Source organism: Mastigoproctus giganteus, chromosome 5 (assembly GCF_048544385.1).
Source record: "Mastigoproctus giganteus isolate SK-2022 chromosome 5, ASM4854438v1, whole genome shotgun sequence".
Taxonomy (NCBI): Eukaryota; Metazoa; Arthropoda; class Arachnida; order Uropygi; family Thelyphonidae; genus Mastigoproctus; species Mastigoproctus giganteus.
In genome coordinates, this window is record NC_143579.1 from 91,516,833 (window position 1) to 91,536,079 (window position 19,247).

The 19,247-nt window shown below is 37.4% G+C and overlaps 1 protein-coding gene across 1 annotated transcript in view; it reads left to right on the top strand.

Moving 5' to 3' along the window:
* The window catches only part of LOC150085556 (uncharacterized), a 327,690-nt gene that overhangs the window by 188,632 nt on the left and 119,811 nt on the right, over window positions 1-19,247 (top strand). The window contains exon 8 of the mRNA XM_090374600.1: window positions 9,934-10,009. Within this exon, the coding sequence (XP_090230726.1) occupies window positions 9,934-10,009 (76 nt within the window). The remainder of the gene's footprint in view (window positions 1-9,933; window positions 10,010-19,247) is intronic.

Below are 19,247 nucleotides of genomic sequence, written 5' to 3' on the forward strand. Positions count from 1 at the left end.
CTCCAGGGCTGAATTGATTGACAAGGCTCTCAACATATAGTCCCTTCTATCGTGTCTGGGCAGAATTTGAGACATTTTCAAATTCAACCCTAACTGAAGGTTTTTTCAGCATTGACTTGTACTTGTTAAGTAATTACGCCGGTCTCCTACTCTTAATATCATTAGTGCCAATGTGTACAACAATATCACTCTTTGTGCCCTTAAAAGATGATATCTGCTCTACAACGTCATCAACCTTTGCCCCTGGCAGACATCTTGGATTCTCCCCCATCAAGCATGTGTGGGCAAACATTTACAAAATGTTGAATGATAAATTTTGTATATCTCTGCATAAATTTTCATTTAAATCCTGATGAAATTTGTTATGTATGTGGTATCTTTAATTTTACCTTTTCTGATCTTTTTCTACCACTATAATTTTAATTGTTTTTTAACTGTACATTATACTCATATATACATTCTGCGACATTGGAATTATGGCACTAGAAGGAATGATCAGAGTGCATGCAAATCAGCAGATGGATGAGTTGCACCAAGATATATACAAATGATTAAAATATAGGACCAATCAGCCGGAAGCTTTGGCTGATATTAAAACAAATATGGAGATTGTTGAATTCAAAGAAACGTGTGTGTGTGTGTGTGTGTGTGTGTGTGTGTGTGTGTGTGTGTGTGTGTGTGTGTGTGTGTGTGTGTGTGTGTGTGTGTGTGACACAGTAAGCAGGCTTCTGTCTTGCTGGAATTAACTTCATAGTGCAAGGTGACATCTGAGCATTCTCTACAATCTCCCACTCTGAAGCCCAAGGAGATTTTAGAGAATGCTGAGACATCATGTTTAACACCATTATCATCACTCAGTGACTTTGACAGAGGGCAGATTATCAGCCTTTAAGAGGCTGGATGGGTGCTTCATTGTTTAGCAGATTGTGTGTGGGCTGTGACAATACCACAGATGTTAGCAAGAGTGACTGCAGGAAGATACAACTGCTTGTCAAATGGATAGTGGAGCATGATGGAGGGCTGCAGAATGGGGGGGATAGTCTTATTTGTCAACAGGTTTACACCGCACTTACAGCCACACTGGCTACCATCCAACGAGCTGTGACATCAGCTGGCTGCCACCCATCATCTGTCAAACCATTGCACACTGACTGGCAGAAGGTGGGGCAGCTGTGCATATTGATCATTGCATCAGTTACCCCCTGACTGCTTCCCATGGCATGGGTCACCTGGGATACAGAATGTTGTAAAGCGGCCCCGAGTGCCAAGCGATAGTGGTAAGCAATTTTTCCCTGCGACTTATAAAGTGATCTTTGAAATTGATATAGTTCTGTTTTTGTTGTGCGATTTTCTTCTGTTTTGTTCACTCAAAGTGGTTCTTTGCTTAAAAAATCTTACGTAAGAGCCCAGAAAGGGAATCTACCTTTCTTCTTTAATATTTATATTAAATATCAACTCACTCTACTAATCTCAATAACCGCTTGGTCACTGGTGGCAGTGCTCCTGCCTCCACGTGGCGGGGCTGGTAGTCTGGGAGAAGAAAGTCCTTCTCCCAGGGCTAAAAGGAGTAAACATGGATACTAATGATTTCCCACGATTAGAGCCAAAGAGCTCGCAACATGACAACCACGAAACTGATCATGACTTCTCATTGTCGAAAAGACTAAAAAAGTATGCAAACAAGCAGGAAGCTCCAGCTTTCCTGATCATCCATTCTCTACCTTCACAACCTGTCAGCAAGCTTTCGCCTTTCATCATACAACGATGCCTTGTAAATGCAGCAGCATCTCCAAAAATGGTAAAATGTCTTCAATCTGGTGACTTGCTAATAGAGACCTCTCTTCCAAGACACTCTGACCTCCTGTTAAAACTTTCATCTTTAAGTGGAATTCCAATTCAAGTCACTCCACATAACACCCTGAATTCTTCCAAGGGAGTGATCAGTGAATGGGACCTATTGAACGTTTCCGAGGAAGAAATAATTCAGGAACTAAAAGATCAAAATGTAACTCAGGCCAAGAGAATCATGATACGAAAAGACGGCACCTTAGTCCCAACCCGTAGCATAATTTTAACCTTTAGTTCGCCGAATCTACCATCCTCAGTGAAAGCAGGCTATTTAAACTGTCGTGTTCGGACCTTTATCCCAAACCCTCTGAGATGCTACAAATGTCAGAAATTTGGCCACTCCCAGAAAGCATGCCGTGGAGATGCAACATGTTCAAATTGCGGTTGCAAAACTCACACTCAATCTGAATGCAAGGCACAAACTCCGCAGTGTCCTAATTGCAAGGGCAATCATCCAGCCTACTCCAAAGATTGTGATCTTTGGAAGTTAGGAAAAAAAATACAGAAATACAAGACTGAAAATAAAGTATCTTTTCAAGAAGCTAGAAGACAAGGAAAATCAAGTATTCCAAAAACTACTTATGCTTCGGCTGCCCATAGTTACAAATCAGTACCATGTCAGACAGAAGTGTCAGTCTCTCCAGACAAATCGATCGCCGACTGGGCTCGATCAGTACTCTCAACTCAGCCTACATCTGAATCACAGTTAGTGGACCAAAGTAATAATACGCCACTCACAATTCCAACTCAGAACATAACCCACAATACAGTGGCAGAAAAATTGCATAAATCAGATATTGTGGAGGTGAAACAACCAACAAGCATGGATACTGATGATATGCCCAACCAAGAAGATTTTCTTGAATTATATGCAGATGGAGATATGGAGGATAAAAATGATTCAGGACGCCCTAATTTTCCTAGAAAAGAAAAATCTAAATCTGACCGTCACAAACAACCTACGCATAAAAAGCAGACAGATTCATCTTCCTCTTACAAAACCAAATAATGCAACATATTATCCAACGGAACTGTAGAGGTCTTCGCAGTAACATAGACGATATACATGAAATAATTCATCACTATAAACCTCTTGCAATGTGCTTGCAAGAAACTAATTTGACATCACTGGTCTCAGTTGCAATCAAAAATTACACTGTATTCAGGCAAGGCAGGGCTGTCTCCAATAACGCTCATGGCGGAGTAGCGATACTCGTGGATTCAAGCATCCCCGCCAGACGTATTCCCTTACAAACATCCTTAGAAGCCGTTGCCACGCGTGTTGTTAGTGGTATTACTTTGACATTGGTTTCCATTTATCTTCTGCCTAAACATCAGTATACTATTCAGGAACTTGAAGATCTTGTTATGCAGTTACCATCACCGTTTTGTTTACTAGGAGACTTTAATGACCATCACCCATTATGGGGTTCTCCCACCTCAGACAGACAGACGAGGTAAGCTTATCGAAACGTTGATCAATAGGCAGAATTTAACATTACTGAATACTGGGTCTCCTACATATGTGCATCTCCCTACTGGCTCAACATCTGCTATAGACCTTTCCATATGTTCCCCAATACTCTTTCCAAGTATAGATTGGATACCTCTGAGTGATCCTTATAGTAGCGACCATTATCCATTAATCTGCAAAATTCAAACATCCTGTTCATACCCAACAGAAAGTCCAATTAAATGGAAATTTTCAAAGGCTGACTGGGCAAAATACAGATCGCACATCTCATTTGACAACGATATCATTCAGACCGATTCCATCAATAGTGTTACCGAGCACATCACGACTCAAATCCTGGCAGCTGCATCAGTCACCATACTTCAATATCAAGCAAGAAATAGACAAAAAATAAAATTACTGGCGGAATGAAGATTGCAATAACGCAAAAAAAGAGAAAAACAAAGCATGGAATCTCTTCCGCAAAAATCCTACCACCCTCAATTTTATTAACTATAAACGGCTCAGAGCTAAAGCTCGCTACATCAGACGCAAAGCAAAAAAAGAAACTTGGATTAAATTTGCCTCATCAGTTAATAAAAATACCGATATCAGATTAATCTGGAGAAAAATAAAATGTTTAAACAATAAATTGCCACCTCTATCCACCCCGCTACTAAACTGGAATGGACAAGAACTCTCTAATCCCACAGATATATCAGATGCACTGGGAATTGTATTTTCTCTGTTGTCTTCTTGTAATGCTTATGAACAATCATTCCAAAAACGTAAAACAGTTGCAGAGAGATCCAAACTGAATTACACTGACAATTCTGCTTTATCTTATAATCAGCCATTTACCATGTTCGAGCTACAGCAAGTTCTTACCAACTCAAGAAACAGTGCTGCTGGTCCTGATGGGTTATATTATGTAATGCTCCGAAATCTGGACCAAAGATCACTCTTTTCACTGCTCATATTTTATAATCGAATTTTTTGTGAACATACCTTCCCCAGCTCCTGGAGTCATTCTTATGTAATACCGATTGCAAAACCCGGTAAAGATCATTCGGTTCCTCAAAATTACAGACCGATATCACTCACCAGCTGTCTCAGCAAAACTCTTGAGAAAATGATACATTGCCGTCTCACCTGGTTCCTTGAGTCTGAAAACTTGATAAGTAACAAACAATTTGTATTCCGGAAAAACCGGTCTTCATTGGATCTTATGATCAAAGCCGAGACAAATATCAGAAATGCTTTCATCAAAAAGGAACATCTCGTCATGGTCTGTCTTGACGTTGAGAAAGCCTTTGACACTATGTGGCGTTTTGGAATCTTAAAGGATCTACATTCTCTTGGCCTGAGAGGTAATTTATCATATTTTATCCAAAATTTTCTTCAACGGAGATCCTTTCAAGTTCATTATCGGGGAACCCTCTCTAAAATCTTTATCCAAGAAGAAGGAATTCCACAAGGATCTGTTCTCAGCGCTACCTTGTTTGCAATGAGAATAAATCATATAATTGAACTCATTCCGAAAACTCTGGATTCATACCTATTCGCAGATCATCTCTCGATTTCCTGTCATTCCCAAAACATGCATTATATTGAACGTCAACTTCAAATATCAATGAATCGTATCCTGACATGGATGACACAAAATGGTTATAGACTATCCAGCCAGAAATCTACTGCCATACACTTCTGCTCCAGATGAAATATGTATCCTGAACCTGAGCTACACTTGAATAACCATCCTCTTCCCATAGCTAACTGTACTCGTCTACTAGGATTGTTCTTTGACAATAAGTTAAATTTCCAAAAGCACATTGAACATCTCCGCACTACTTGTCAAAAAAAACTGAACATACTAAGAGTCTTATCAGCCACAACATGGGGAGCAGATCGCCAAAGGCTGCTACATTTATATAGATCCATAATCAGATCTCGATTGGACTACAGTGCCCCTGTCTTCGATTCTGCTAGGGAGAGCGCTTTATCTCGCCTCAATCCTATTCAACATTCAGCTCTCAGAACAGCACTAGGTGGGTTCAGAACATCTCCAGTGCAAAGTTTGTATGTTGAAGCTCATGAACCTCCCCTAAATATCAGGAGAAAGATGCTGCTACTGAATTATGCAACCAAGATCCAAAGCCAGGTGACCCATCCTAATTGGCCAATACTCTACAATCCACAGTTTATGACCTTCTATAGAAACAAACCACAGACAGTTCGGCCTGCTGGTATTAGGCTAAAACAGCTTTATCTTATAATCAGCCATTTACCATGTTCGAGCTAGCAGAAGATTGGGATATACACTTCAATAAAATCTTACAAGATCCTGTAGATCCTGATCCTCCATGGTCTGTCATCATGCCATCTTGCGACAATTATTTCTACCAGTGGGGTAAACACTCTCTATCAGATATTAACATCCAACAGCTCCACATAGTGCATACTCAATGTTATCCTGACTTCGCCAAAATTTATACAGATGGATTGAAGTCTAAGAGTGGATCAGGCGCAGCAGTAGTACTCCCTGATACTATCATTTCTCTATCTCTCCCAACAGAGTGCAGTAGTTACACGACTGAATTATATGCCATAAAGCTTGCTATAGAAAGTATTTTCCATATGTCAATTCAAAAGAGCTTAGTTTACATAGACTCGCAGAGTTCCTTATTAGCCTTGCAAAACAACCCCCCGGCTACTCACCCTCTATTAAAGCTCATTAGAACAGAGTTGATACGTCTGAGAGAGTGCCAACAAAAGGTTATTTTCTGCTGGATACCTGGCCATACTGGAATACCAGGAAATGAAATTGCGGATGATGCTGCCAAACATCCATCGAGAGCAGTCCCAACAAATTCCTAAGTACCCTTCACAGATTATAAAATGAAGATCCGAAGTATATGTAAAGGTCGATGGACTCTACAATGGCAAGCACAAATTCATAATAAACTTTTTCAAATTAAACCTGTACCAAAATTATGGGCTTCTAACCTCATTGCAAACAGACAAGAAGAAGTAATCCTAACCAGAGCCAGAATCGGTCATACTCATTTAACTCATTTGTTCCTCCTGTCAGGGAATGACCCTCCTCAGTGTAATCATTGTCATACACCACTTACAGTCAAACACATACATTCTAGAATGTACTCTGTATCATAATGCTCGACTAGTGTCATTCAGTTCTCTAGCAAGCTTAAAGGTACCTTTATCACTTAGCCATATCATAAGCGAAAAATCAAACATCGCAGAATTCTTCTCCTTCCTAAAACGAATAGGACTATATAGCCATTTCTAATTGCGTCTACATGAACCAAACAGGCAGTATGAACCACTTTTCTAAGTGCAATATGGCCTAAGTAGCCATTGCACTTAAAACCCCATAAATTTAAAACAACATGTTGTAAAGCAATCTTCAGCAATGAATCCTGCTTCGGCTTGGGGCCTGATCAGCACCATATACATATGTAGCAATGTTGTGGGGAATGCAGTGATCCTTGAGTCATTGAACACTATGCTGAATGCCCTGCTAGTGTATTGGTGTGGGAAGTGATCAGTTTTGATAGTTGGTCATTGTTGGTGTTCTGTATTCTGGAGCCTGTTGCTTTCTCCTTTCTTACCGGAGCATATAATGTAATTTTTCAGCAGGACAATGCTTGAACATATACCACAGTATATGTATATGTCTTTGTGGTGGACATATTGTCTTGGCCAGCCAGGTTCTTGGATTCCCCCCCCCCCAATAAAGCATATGTGGGCCATGATTGGACACTGTTTACAGAACCATCCACAGCTAGCACAGACCATGGATGTTCATGGGACCAAGTGCAACAGCCTTGGTTGGAAATACTGCAGGCTGTTGTCACCTGTGCAGCACAATGCCAAGATGCTTAGCTCCACATATCTGCAACCATGCCATATTAACATCATATTGATCTGTCCATTTGTAAGCATCATTTTGTATCATTAAATGTGTTCACACACAATTAGTGCCTGTAACTTTTATCCTTGGCTGCCATTACCCTAGGTATCATCTCTGTATTTCTGTTCCTTCAGGGTGCTGTAATTTCAATTAAAATATGTAGAAAAGAGGGGCACAAAAAGTCTGAACTATTAGAATATGCATATGGATGCAAAGTAAGGTTAAATTTTTTTTGAAATTATAGAGATAAATCTATAAAGAGATTGGAAAAATCTGAAAAACTACTTAAGAAAATTCAACAGCAGAACATTAAACAGAAATTTAGGCAGCCAATATGCAAAAAAAGTGGGCTAATGTTTTTTGGAATTATAATGCAACCATTTTTTGGAATTATAATATAACCTATGTATGAAATTATGATACATTATCATGTGCAGTGCACACATTTTTAATCCAAGAAGTTGAATTACTCGCCAGGTTCCTGGTTTTAATGATGTCATCCTGATGAACAGCATATAATGGTTTGTTTGGAACTATATTTATTTATCTTGCATGTGATCTAAAATGTAATGCTTTTGAATAAATTAGTTTTATTGAAGAGTATGTGTTTTTTTTTTTTTTTTTTTTATGTGAACCCCAAACACGAGAGGTATTAGAACCTATAGAACTTAGTACCGTTCTTGGGTTGGAGGTTGAGAAGATGAAAGAAGATATTTGTTGACATTGGACTTGAACTTCTGTAGATTGTAAGTTTCAGGAAATTCATATGAAGGACGGTTGTTCCAGAAAACGGCAGTTGAATGAATAAATGAGGAAGATGAAAAGTTGGTTCTGTGGGTTTGAAGTTGGACAGTAAATACATGTTGGCTGGTGGCGGCACGTGTTCGGACTGTTTTGAAAGAGAGAGCGAGAATTATAGAAGCCAATTCAGAAGAACAGTGCCCATGGAAGTATCTGTAGAAGAGGCATGCAGCAGAAACAGTGCTTCTATAAGAAAGCGATTGGAGAGACTCTGTTAGAGATGAATCATTAATTAACCTAACTGCCCTCTTCTGAATGGAATCAAGAAGCCTGAGAGAGGTTTTGGGGGCACCACCCCAGATGTGGGAACAATATTCCATGGCAGGGCGGATTTGCGATTTATACAGAATGAGCAGCTGTTTGGAAGAAAAGTAACGCCGAGAGCGAAAGAGAAAACCAAGTTTTTTAGATGCAGAGGAAGCAATATTTGTAATGTGCTTGTGCCAAGAAAGATTAGAAGTCAGGGTAATCCCCAAAAGAGATATATCATTTTGCCTAGAAATCGGAATGTCACTAAACATAAGCATAGGAGCAGAAGAATCCTTTTTGCGAGATATAAGACAAGACTGAGTTTTAGAAGGGTTGAAATCAATTAAGTTGTCTTTGCCCCACTGGAGAATTACCTGAAGATCGGCATTTAAGGAATTGGTAGCAGATTTTCGAGAAGTTGAAGCTGATTGAGCAGGACAAGTTTTCTCAAAATGAAAAGTTGAATGCAATGTGCTATCATCAGCAAAACTATGGATAGGATTTCCAGTCAATGGAAGAAGGTCATTGATATACAAGAGGAAAAGAGTGGTGAAAGAACTGAACCTTGGGGGACACCGGCATTAGTGGAGAAGTTAGAAGACAAGAGAGCCATCTACCATCACCCTCAGTGAGCGATCAGAGAGAAAACTGGATAACCAGTTACTAAAAACAGTTGGCATACCATAAGATGGAAGATTAGAAGACCTTTATGCCAAACACGATCAAAGCCTTTGAGATGTCAAGAGCAACTACTTGTGTTTCACCGAACCTTTCCATTGAATTAGTCCATAAATTGGTGACAATGTGTTGTCATTAATTTAAATTAAATTCTTTAATGGCTTCTGCTTTTATATTTTCACTTAATTTTTTTTAAATGTTTATTTTAAGACATTTTTATCGAGCAGATAAGTAGTTTTATAATGTTAAAATTGTCTAAAGTGGAGGAGTTGAATTATGTGAACTATGCCACTAACAGAAAAAAAGTCATTAGGGAGTTTAGAAGTTGAGGCAATAGAAATATAGTATTACATGATATAGTATCCATAATACAGTAAAATAATGTATAATTATATAAAAATTTTAAAAAAATCATTTTTTTTTTTTTTTTTTTTTTTGTATGCTTTCCTAGACCTGGGGGTGTAGGAAAGCATACAAAACTAACAAGACAATATATAAAAGTTGAGAATGAGAACAAATAAGAATTTATTTTTCTTTTGCTGTTTCAGTGAAGCAACTTATGTTTGTAAAATGGCAGGATGGTAAAATAAGTGTGATCTAAAAAAAAAAAAAAAGTAAATGAAATAGAAGAAGCAACTTTTTGTTTGCCTTTTTGGACTATCCTCTATTATAAACTGAATTTTTGGATACATCATCAAATGAAAAAATATATTTTTTATATAAAAATTATTCAGATTTTTATACTTGTTAATTTACATTTATAGAATGATATCAGCTGTATTGTAGATGTATTGTTCATTATTTTAACCATAATGTTAAATACACAAACATCTGCAAAAATATAATTTTTCCCTGTAGTCATTTTTAATAAGGCAACAGTTTATATTTTTAAATTATTTTTAATTATTAAAAGTTATTTTTAACTTTATAGCAGTATCTTTGCTGTTGATTATTTTATTCAACTTTTTAGCATCATAGCTTCAGTTGGCCTAATGGATAATAATCCTGTTATCTTGGTTGCTAGTATGCTGATTTCTCCACTCATGGTTAGTACTTTTGCATGTTCATTTTGATTGCTGACATTTTCAGAAATGTTAACTCATTCAAAATGCAGAAAAGAGTCAGTAAATTTTTGATAAAGATGCTACTCTTTGAACAGTAATAATAATGCTAGTGTACAGGTTTGACTACAGATCATAAGGTTAGTATTTTTATCATAATTTTTATTTTTACAAATATTTATAAATTGTCTCCTTCAAGATGCTTTAAAATTTTATTGGAATAATGGGAAAATATTATTGAGAAATGAATAGAAATTATGAATATGCAAAACACAGAAGGGGAAAAGGTATACAGGGGAATAGATTAAGGCAGATGTTGCTCCATCCTCAAGATTCACAATTTACAGAACAATACAAACTTCTGATAATGTGAGTTATATAACAGATTCTTCAGATGGTAGTAGACCAAGAACAATTGCAAATGGAGCTAATATAGGTAACCTTAAAAAATCAGTCTGAAATTTCTACAAAAGTTGGCTCTGAGCCTTGGAGGCTGCCAACTTCTGAAAATGATTTTCACAGACATTATCGAAAAATTTAGTGACAACCAAATTTTTTTTTTTTTTTTATATATATATAGATGCATTTTTATGTTTTTCTGATTGGTATATATATGGTCCTTGAGGTTGTCACAGAAATTCTCTCAGATATGCCAGACAAGCTGTACTTGCTACCGGAGGTCTAAAATGCTGATGGAACTGATATTCAGGTGACATTCAAGTCAAGTAGACACAATTTCGAAGACGTCCGGACAGTCTGTGACAGCCAAATCCTCTGCTTGCACCTTTACGATGGTGTGACTGTTAGTAATACTGGGTATAACCTCCATGCACAAGAACACTATGGGTGACCATCCAGGTATGAACCAACGTAAGCAGGGGTCGAGGTGTGATGCCCACAGCACATGGAGGAATGCCGCCCCTCTGTTATCAGGCAATACTAGGTGGTAGATGACTCTCATTAACCGGTGCAATACCACCAATTTTGCTTGTTGGAGGCTTGAAGTTGTGGAACCTATGTTTAGCCTCCAGAACTAAGTTCCAGTCCACCCTTCCCCATTTCTTCCATCATGCAGTATGACTGATAACTTTTGAGGTTATGATAAACATCATGGCGAGATCCAATCTTCCTTACATTTTGAGGGTACAGCTCTAAAACAGTGTTCGCAGGACGGCCACTAGTTAGTACACTGGACTGAACCCATTGGTAACTCTTTAGGAGGCTTCCGGATCAGCTAGTGTATAATCTTGCTACCTCTACTTTGCCGGATAGTGACTGGGGGGAGTCTGAGTAGTGTGGGTAGTCTGAGTAGATCTAAACCTCCCAAACACTTCCTAGTTCATTTCACAAATATATGTAGTCTCAATTCTGAGTCTAGGAAAATTTACCGCCAGCAATTTACCACCACGTCAGTTTATCGCATTTTACCGTCTAGAAGCAATGAGATGTGTTTGGTCAAATCATAAAAAAAATATTTTTTATTTAGGTTTCTGCCTTAAGCTATGATTAGCATATTTTTGGAATTCTATGAACTGTGAAGGAACAGTATGGAAATAAAAAAAAAACACATGTATTGAAATATGTATTTAATAGGTAGATTATGTATTTTAATAGTTACATGTATCACAAAAATAGTAAAAAATCCATTATTTGAACAATATAACAATTGGTTAATTTTAAACTAAACTAAACTAATTATAACATTATGTATGTCATAGTACACTGCAAAAATTCAAAATGAATGTTTATGCAATCTTCAGAATCAGTCACGTTGGGATAATTAATTACTAAGAAACTGTAATATTTACAACACAGTATGTAAATTATTAATAAGAAATATTATGCACTATTCCTCTTAGATAATCAACAATATCACCCTGTTCATCCTATGCACTAACAAGCCTTTTAATTAGTTCATCACAATCACGATACTTCTTTTTTTTTTTGTTGTCCAGATCACTTCCACTAAAATATTGTTCAATGCACATTTTGTTAATACTTTGTTCTTTTTTAATGCAATCGATAAATTTCCAAATGTTGGCATGATAAGCCGCGACTTGTTCCTTAAATCCTCTATGCCACCCTTCAACAGAATTATTCGTTCTTGGTACTCCTTCAAGAACAAGCTGGCGTATGTTCCACATTTCATGGGAATACTTTGTTGGTCGACGAAGATGTCGTCTGGTTGGGTGTCCAATCCATGTATCCTCAAAATAATCTATGACTTCTTGATTCTGGAGAAAAAACACTATTTTCACAGAAATGTTCAAAAATGATCGTTACAACTGAATGGGCACAAATGCAATTGCTGCCAAAATTCGCATATTTAAAGCAAAATTAGCATCAGTTTCATAATGTTTCAATCCATTATTCTGAATGGAACGAAAAATACATTGTGAAAAGTGGAAAAAACAACCCAGTTGCGAAGAGTCAGGAAAACCTCTTCTGCAAGCATTCATCATCGCCGTCTCAAAATCTATAGTTATTGATTGCGGGGACATAACCGGTTCCAGTACTTTCAGCTGCTTTAGTAGAGATATATATGTTTCCTCAGACTTGTTAGGCAATAATGTATAAACTAATTGAAGCGATATTTTGTCCTTGAATCCATGTATCGTATACAGCTGATAAATAAGTAAGGGAAGAGTTTTGAAAGTCCCATCGGCATACCAGTGTTCACTTCGCGTTAACAACTGCAAATTTCTTTTCGTACTGAAAATTAACATATGATTGTCCTCGGGTCCAGAATCAAATTGTAGAAATAGTTTTCCATTGCACGATGTTTTATATTCTTCTGTAAAAACTATGTCTCTACGATGCGTTGGAAGAACTGAGCCATCAAAATTTCGATTTCTTATATTTTCGATCGTTCATTTCATTGCATCTACACTTGGAAGCTTAGGAGCTGCTGCTAGGCTACAGATTCTCGAAACATTTGGAATAATACTGTGATGCATATTATTTGTTGTTTCTGCATAAGTTCGAATGGTATCAAGAAGTTGTGCTGCCTCAACTCCTGCTGTGTCTCCACAATGATTGTGCTCCTTCCATGTTTTAATGATGGTGTTATCTGCCGTGGTAACTCGAGTGGCACATTTGGTTTTTCGGTAATTTTGACACTTCCAATGAATTTTTGTTTCATTTTGCCTGTCTTTAGGAAACAAATGCCCACTAAAGCACAATTTCAGTTTTCTTTTTTCTGATTTCAAAAATTCCACCGACATGATGCGTTCACAAACTCAAAAGGATGAAAAATAAACTCAAAATAAGAAAATGTTGTGATTATAAGAGATTATAAATATATAAGTACCTCCCTAATCGGCAAGCCCTACCTCCACTCCCCTAAAACACTAAAAATGCTACTTAAGCTAAAAATAAATTTATATAAATTATATGTATTGCCTGGGCGATATTTGTAGGCTATAAATTGTTTATGCAATAAACTGACGCGGTGGTAAACTGCTAGTGATTAATTGCTGGCAGTGAATTACGGGTGATAAACTTTCCTAGACTTAGTCTAGGAAAGTTTATCGACAAAAATTTAAGAAAATTTAAGTTTATAAAAAATTTATAGCCTACAAATGATCGCTAGCATATTTTATCGCCAGGCAATACATATAATTTATATAAATTTATTGGCCATTTTAAATTGAAAATATGGCTTTTCTATAGGTGTTATTTAAGAATTAAGTGCAGTTAAAAATGGAGGTTATATGCTAGGTATACATTTCCTAGAAATACATACCATTGCAGGTGCTTTAATTTAATTGCCTGTTATTTTCCAAAATTGGAATTAGGTAGGTACCTACTTAATTCCTTTAACTTAAGTGGAAGTGATCTGGGCGACAAAAAAAAAAAGAAGAATCGTGATTGTGATTTAAGAATTAAAAGGCTTGTTAGTGCATACGATGAACGGGGTGATATTGTTGATTATCTAAGCGGTATAGCACATAATATTTCTTATTAATAATTTACATACTGTGTTGTAAATATTACAGTTTCTTAATAATTAATTATCCCAACGTGACTGATTCTGAAGATTGCATAAACATTCATTTTGAATTTTTGCAGTGTACTATGACATAACTAATGTTATAATTAGTTTAGTTTAAAATTAACCAATTGTTATATTGTTCAAATTATAGATTTTTCACTATTTTTGTGATACATGTAACTATTAAAATACATAATCTACCTATTAAATTACATATTTCCATACATGTGTTTTTTTTTATTTCCCTACTATTCCCTCATAGTTCATAGAATTCCAAAAAATATGCTAATCATAGCTTAAGACAGAAACTTAAATAAAAAATAACTTTTTATGAATTGACCAAACACATCTCATTGCTTCTAGACGGGAAAATGTGATAAACTTACGCAGCAGTAAATTGTTTATGCGATAAACTGATGCAGTGGTAAATTGCTGGCGGTAAATTTTCCGGACCCTCTGAATTCTAATCTCAACAATGTCCATTTCCACTTGCAGTCTGCCAAACCCGATGTACTTTTTTCTGACAGAATCTCAGTTATCGGTTAATTCAACTACTGCTCATCTCAGTTGCTCAAATTATTCACTGTATGATTCGTTTCGCCTCAAAGGTGGTACTTGTGCATATGTCTGTTCCAATATTCCCTGTCAGAGATGTGGTAATTTGGAATCTCCTCTTTTCGATCTTCTCTGGCTTAAAATCTCTCTACCTCATTGTGTCAAATTCATCTGTTGTCTCTACGGTTCTCCCAACTCCACTAATCATTTGGAGTTCTTGACTTCCTCTCTTTGCAACTTGACTTTCTCCAGTCCAACTTCCCTAACAGTGAGGTAATTTTCCTTGGTGATTTTAATGTTCACAACTCCAGCTGACTTCTGTTTTCTAGTCACACCGACCCTGATGATGATGATGGTCGAGATGCTGAGGTTTTTGCAATTACTAATGATCTTGCACAGATTATTCATTTACCTACAAGAATACACTAATCCTAACCATACAGCCAAAACGCTTGATCTTTTTCTCAGAAACAACCCTTCTAAGTACATGGTTGAAGTGAGTGGTCCTTTAGGCACTCAAGATCACAACTTGGTGATTGTTTCTTCTCCAATGGAGTCTTTATCTCATGGCTATTCCCAACCTCATATTGTTTTGCATAACAAGAATGCAAAATGGGGATGACCTGCGAGATTTCATTTCTTCTTTTCCTTGGTCGGATTATTGTTTCAAAACTTCTGATGTCAATATTTGCTCAGATCGTGTTAGTGAAATTATTGTTGCAGGAATGGAATCCCTTATCCCACACTCCCCTTTAAAATCTCGTCATTTATCTATACCTTGGTTTTTCAATAAATGTGCTAAAGCTGTTCAAGAGAAGAATGTTGCATATCGTAATTGGCTTGTTTCCAATTCTTCAGTTACATTTTATGCCTACACGAAAGCTCACAACAATTCTAAAGCAGTTACTAACCAGTCCAAATTAGATTTTGAACAGGCTAAGAGTAGAAAACTTGCTTCTTGCCCTAATGGTAGCCGAGCATTTTGGTCTCTTGCCAAAGCTATTGGCCACAACTTTTGCCCACCTCTGCTCCCACCTCTGTCAAAACCAGTTGGTTCTGTTGTCACTTTGGCCAATGATAAAGCTGACCTGCTAGCATCCCATGTTTCTTCCAACTCATGTATTGATGATATTTGGTAAAACACCTCCCACCATTCCAAACACACTCCATTCAATGCCTCCTGAGGTTTTCCATCAAAAGGATGTCTGAAGGATATTGACGATTCTTTATGCTAAGAAAGCTCCTAGTCGTGATGGTAATTCTCCATTTATTCCGAAAACCTGTGCTACTAAATTATACTCCTGTACTTTGCCGCCTTTTTTCACTTTCTTATTCCAAAGGTGTTTTTCCTTTTGCTTGGAAATTTGCTCATATCTAGCCAGTTCCGAAAAAGGGTGAGAAATCCCTCCCATCCAATTATCGTCCCATTGCAATCACTTCTACTCTTTTTAAAGTAATGGAGAAATCAATTAAATGCCAACTCTTAAACTACCTAAAAACCTTCTTCCTGATCAACGATCACCAGTATGGATTCCATCGGTGTTGATCCACTTGTGATATTCTTGCTTATGTTACCCATTTATGAACAAATTCAATGGAAAAGTTTGGTGAAATGCAAGCAGTTGCTTGTGACATCTCAAAGGCCTTCGATCGTTTTTACATTAAGGTCTTCTAAACAAGCTTCCATCTTATGGTTTTCCAACTGTTTTTTGTAATTGTTTATCCAGTTTTCTCTCTGATTGCTCACTGAAGGTGATGGTAGATGGCTCTCTATCTTCTAACTTCAACACTAATGCTGGTGTCCCCCCCAAGGTTCAGTACTTTCTCCCACTCTTTTCCACTTGTATATTAATGACCTACTTCCATTGACTGAAAATCCTATCCATAGTTTTGCATATGATAGTAAATTGCATTCCACTTTCCATTTTGAGAAAATTTGCCCTGCTCAATCAGCTTCAACTTCTCGAATATCCACTACCAGTTCCTTAAATGCCGAACTCCATGTAATCCTCCAGTGTGGCAAAAGCAACTTAATTGATTTCAATCCTTCTAAAACTCAGTCTTGTCTTATATCTCGCAAAAAGGATTCTTCTGCTCCTATGCTTATCTTTGGTGACACTCCAATTTCTAGGCAAAATGATATCTCTTTTGGCGATTACCCTGACTTCTAATCTCTCTTGCCCCAAGCACATTACAAATATTGCTTCCTCTGCATCTAAAAAATTTGATTTTCTCTTTCGCTCTCAGCGTTACTTTTCTTTCAAAGCTGTTCACTGTGTACAAATCGCAGATCCACACTACCATGGAATATTGTTCCCACATCTAGAGCGGTGCCCCCATAACCTCTCTAAGGCTTCTAGATTTCATTCAGAAGAGGTCAGTTAGGTTAATTAATGACTCATCTATAACAGAGTCTCTCCACCCACTGTCTCATAGACATACTGTTTCTGCTGCATGCCTTTTCTATAGATACTTCTATGGGCACTGTTCTTCTGAATTGGCTTCTATAATTCCCGCTCTCTCTTTCAAAGCAGTCTGAACACGTGCCATTGTGAACCAACATTCATATACTGTCCATCTTCAAACTCACAGAACGAAATTTTCATTTTCCTTGTTTATTCATTCAACTGCCATTTTCTGCAACAACCTTCCTTCATACATATTTCCTAAAAATTATAGTCTACAGAAGTTCAAGTCTAATGTCAATAAATATCTTCTTTCGTCTTCTCAACCTCCAATCCAAGCTGTCCTTAGTACTATAGGTTCTAATACCTCTCAAGTTTGTGGTTTTCATAAAAAAAACAAAACAAAAAAACACACATTAGTTTTTGGAAACTTTCCAATGTCTATATTACTCTGCATTTTTCAAAAAAATAGTGTTCAAAAATCATTTTCTAATGCTGATTTCAAAAATGACCTGTTTATTTCCATCATGTCAGGTTTCTTCATAAAATCATGTAAGAAAATTTGCTTTTTCAAAAATTTTAATTAATTGTGGCAGAATATTAGTATTAGTAGAGGCATATGAAGAAAGCAAGCTTATACAGCATCAGCCAAAGAAAAAAAAAAATGCTCCCATTTCACCCCTCCTTTCATTCGAAATACCCGTCCAGTTCAGCCTTAAATTTATTTAGGCTATCAACTTCCACAACAAAAGATGGAAATCTGTTCCTCCAATCAACTACTCACTGGCTAAAGGCAAACTTACACACATCTATCCTACAACTGTCTTTCCTCAATTTGAATTTATGCCCTCTCAGGTGATTATTCTGAGCAATAGGAAGAATCCCATCAGCATTGAGCATGCTCAAACCATTTACGGCTTTATACACCTCAATCAGGTCACCTTGCAGGTGCCTAGTCTCCAGACACTGTAATCTGCAAAACTTTAGCCTTTCTTCGTAAGAGCAACCCTTTGTTCCATTCACTAATCTTGTTGCCCTTCTCTGTACTCATTCCAACAGCTCTACATCTTTCTTAAAGTGAGGCCTCCAGACCTTTATACAGTACTCAAGGTGTGGCCTGACCATTGCCTTATACAAGGGGATAATTACCTCCTTATCCCTGCTAGAAAAATTCCTGTATATCATTGACAAGACACTGTGAGCTAGTCTTGCAGACTGTCTGCACTGCTCAGAAAGCCTCATATTTGCCTGCACAATTACCCCCAGGTTCTTTTCATTTTCTTCCACTGTAAGTGTAGTACCACAGAGTTGATACGTTACTCTGGGGGTTACTGCTTCCCATATGTAGTACTTTACATTTGTCAATGTTAAACTTCAATTGCCACCTCTCAGCCCATCTGCTCAACTTTTCTAAATCCTGTTGGAGTAGCGTACTGTCATTAACAACTGCCAACCTTCGTATCACATGCAAACTTGGATATTAATCTTGATATACCATCTCAATATCATTTATAAATACAGAAAACAACAATGGACCCAACACTGAACGCTGAGGGACTTCACTTATAACATTAGTCGACGAAGAGCAGTGTCCATTTATTACCACTCTCTATCTTCTCCCACTCAACCATCCCTTTATCCATAGCAGCAATTTGCCTCCTATGCCACACTGCTCCAATTTATGCAGCAGTCTTCCATGTGCAACAGTATCAAAAGCCTTTCTAAGATCCAAATATATGATATCACAGTTATTCCCTGCATCCAGTTCCTTTGTGACCACATCATGGTATCCAATCAAATTGGTCAGACAAGCCTCCCCTTAACAAAACCATGCTGTGTCCGAGCTATAACTGAAGCCTTGTCTAGATGATCCTGCAGTGCTTCTTTAATGAGTGCCACCATTATTTTTCCCAGAACCGAAGTTAAACTAACAGGTCTATAACTACTTGTGTCACCCTTTGTGAATTGGGATCACATTTGCACATCTCCAGTCCATCCATGGGTACCTCCCCTGAGTCCAAGGAAGAAATTTTGGCTAAGGGTTTGCTTACTTCCTTTGCTGCCTCCTTTAATATAACTGGATAGATCCCATCCAAACCGGGTGCCTTGTTTATGTTTATCTTCAACAATTTCTCCTCCACTTTCCTCTCGGTTATTACAAAATAATCTAGCTCACTGCCAGAGTTGAAAACACCTCTAGCATTCCCCTCCCTGAATAACTCCTCATGTGTGAATGTAGATGCAAAATACTCATTTAGTTTGTTAGCCA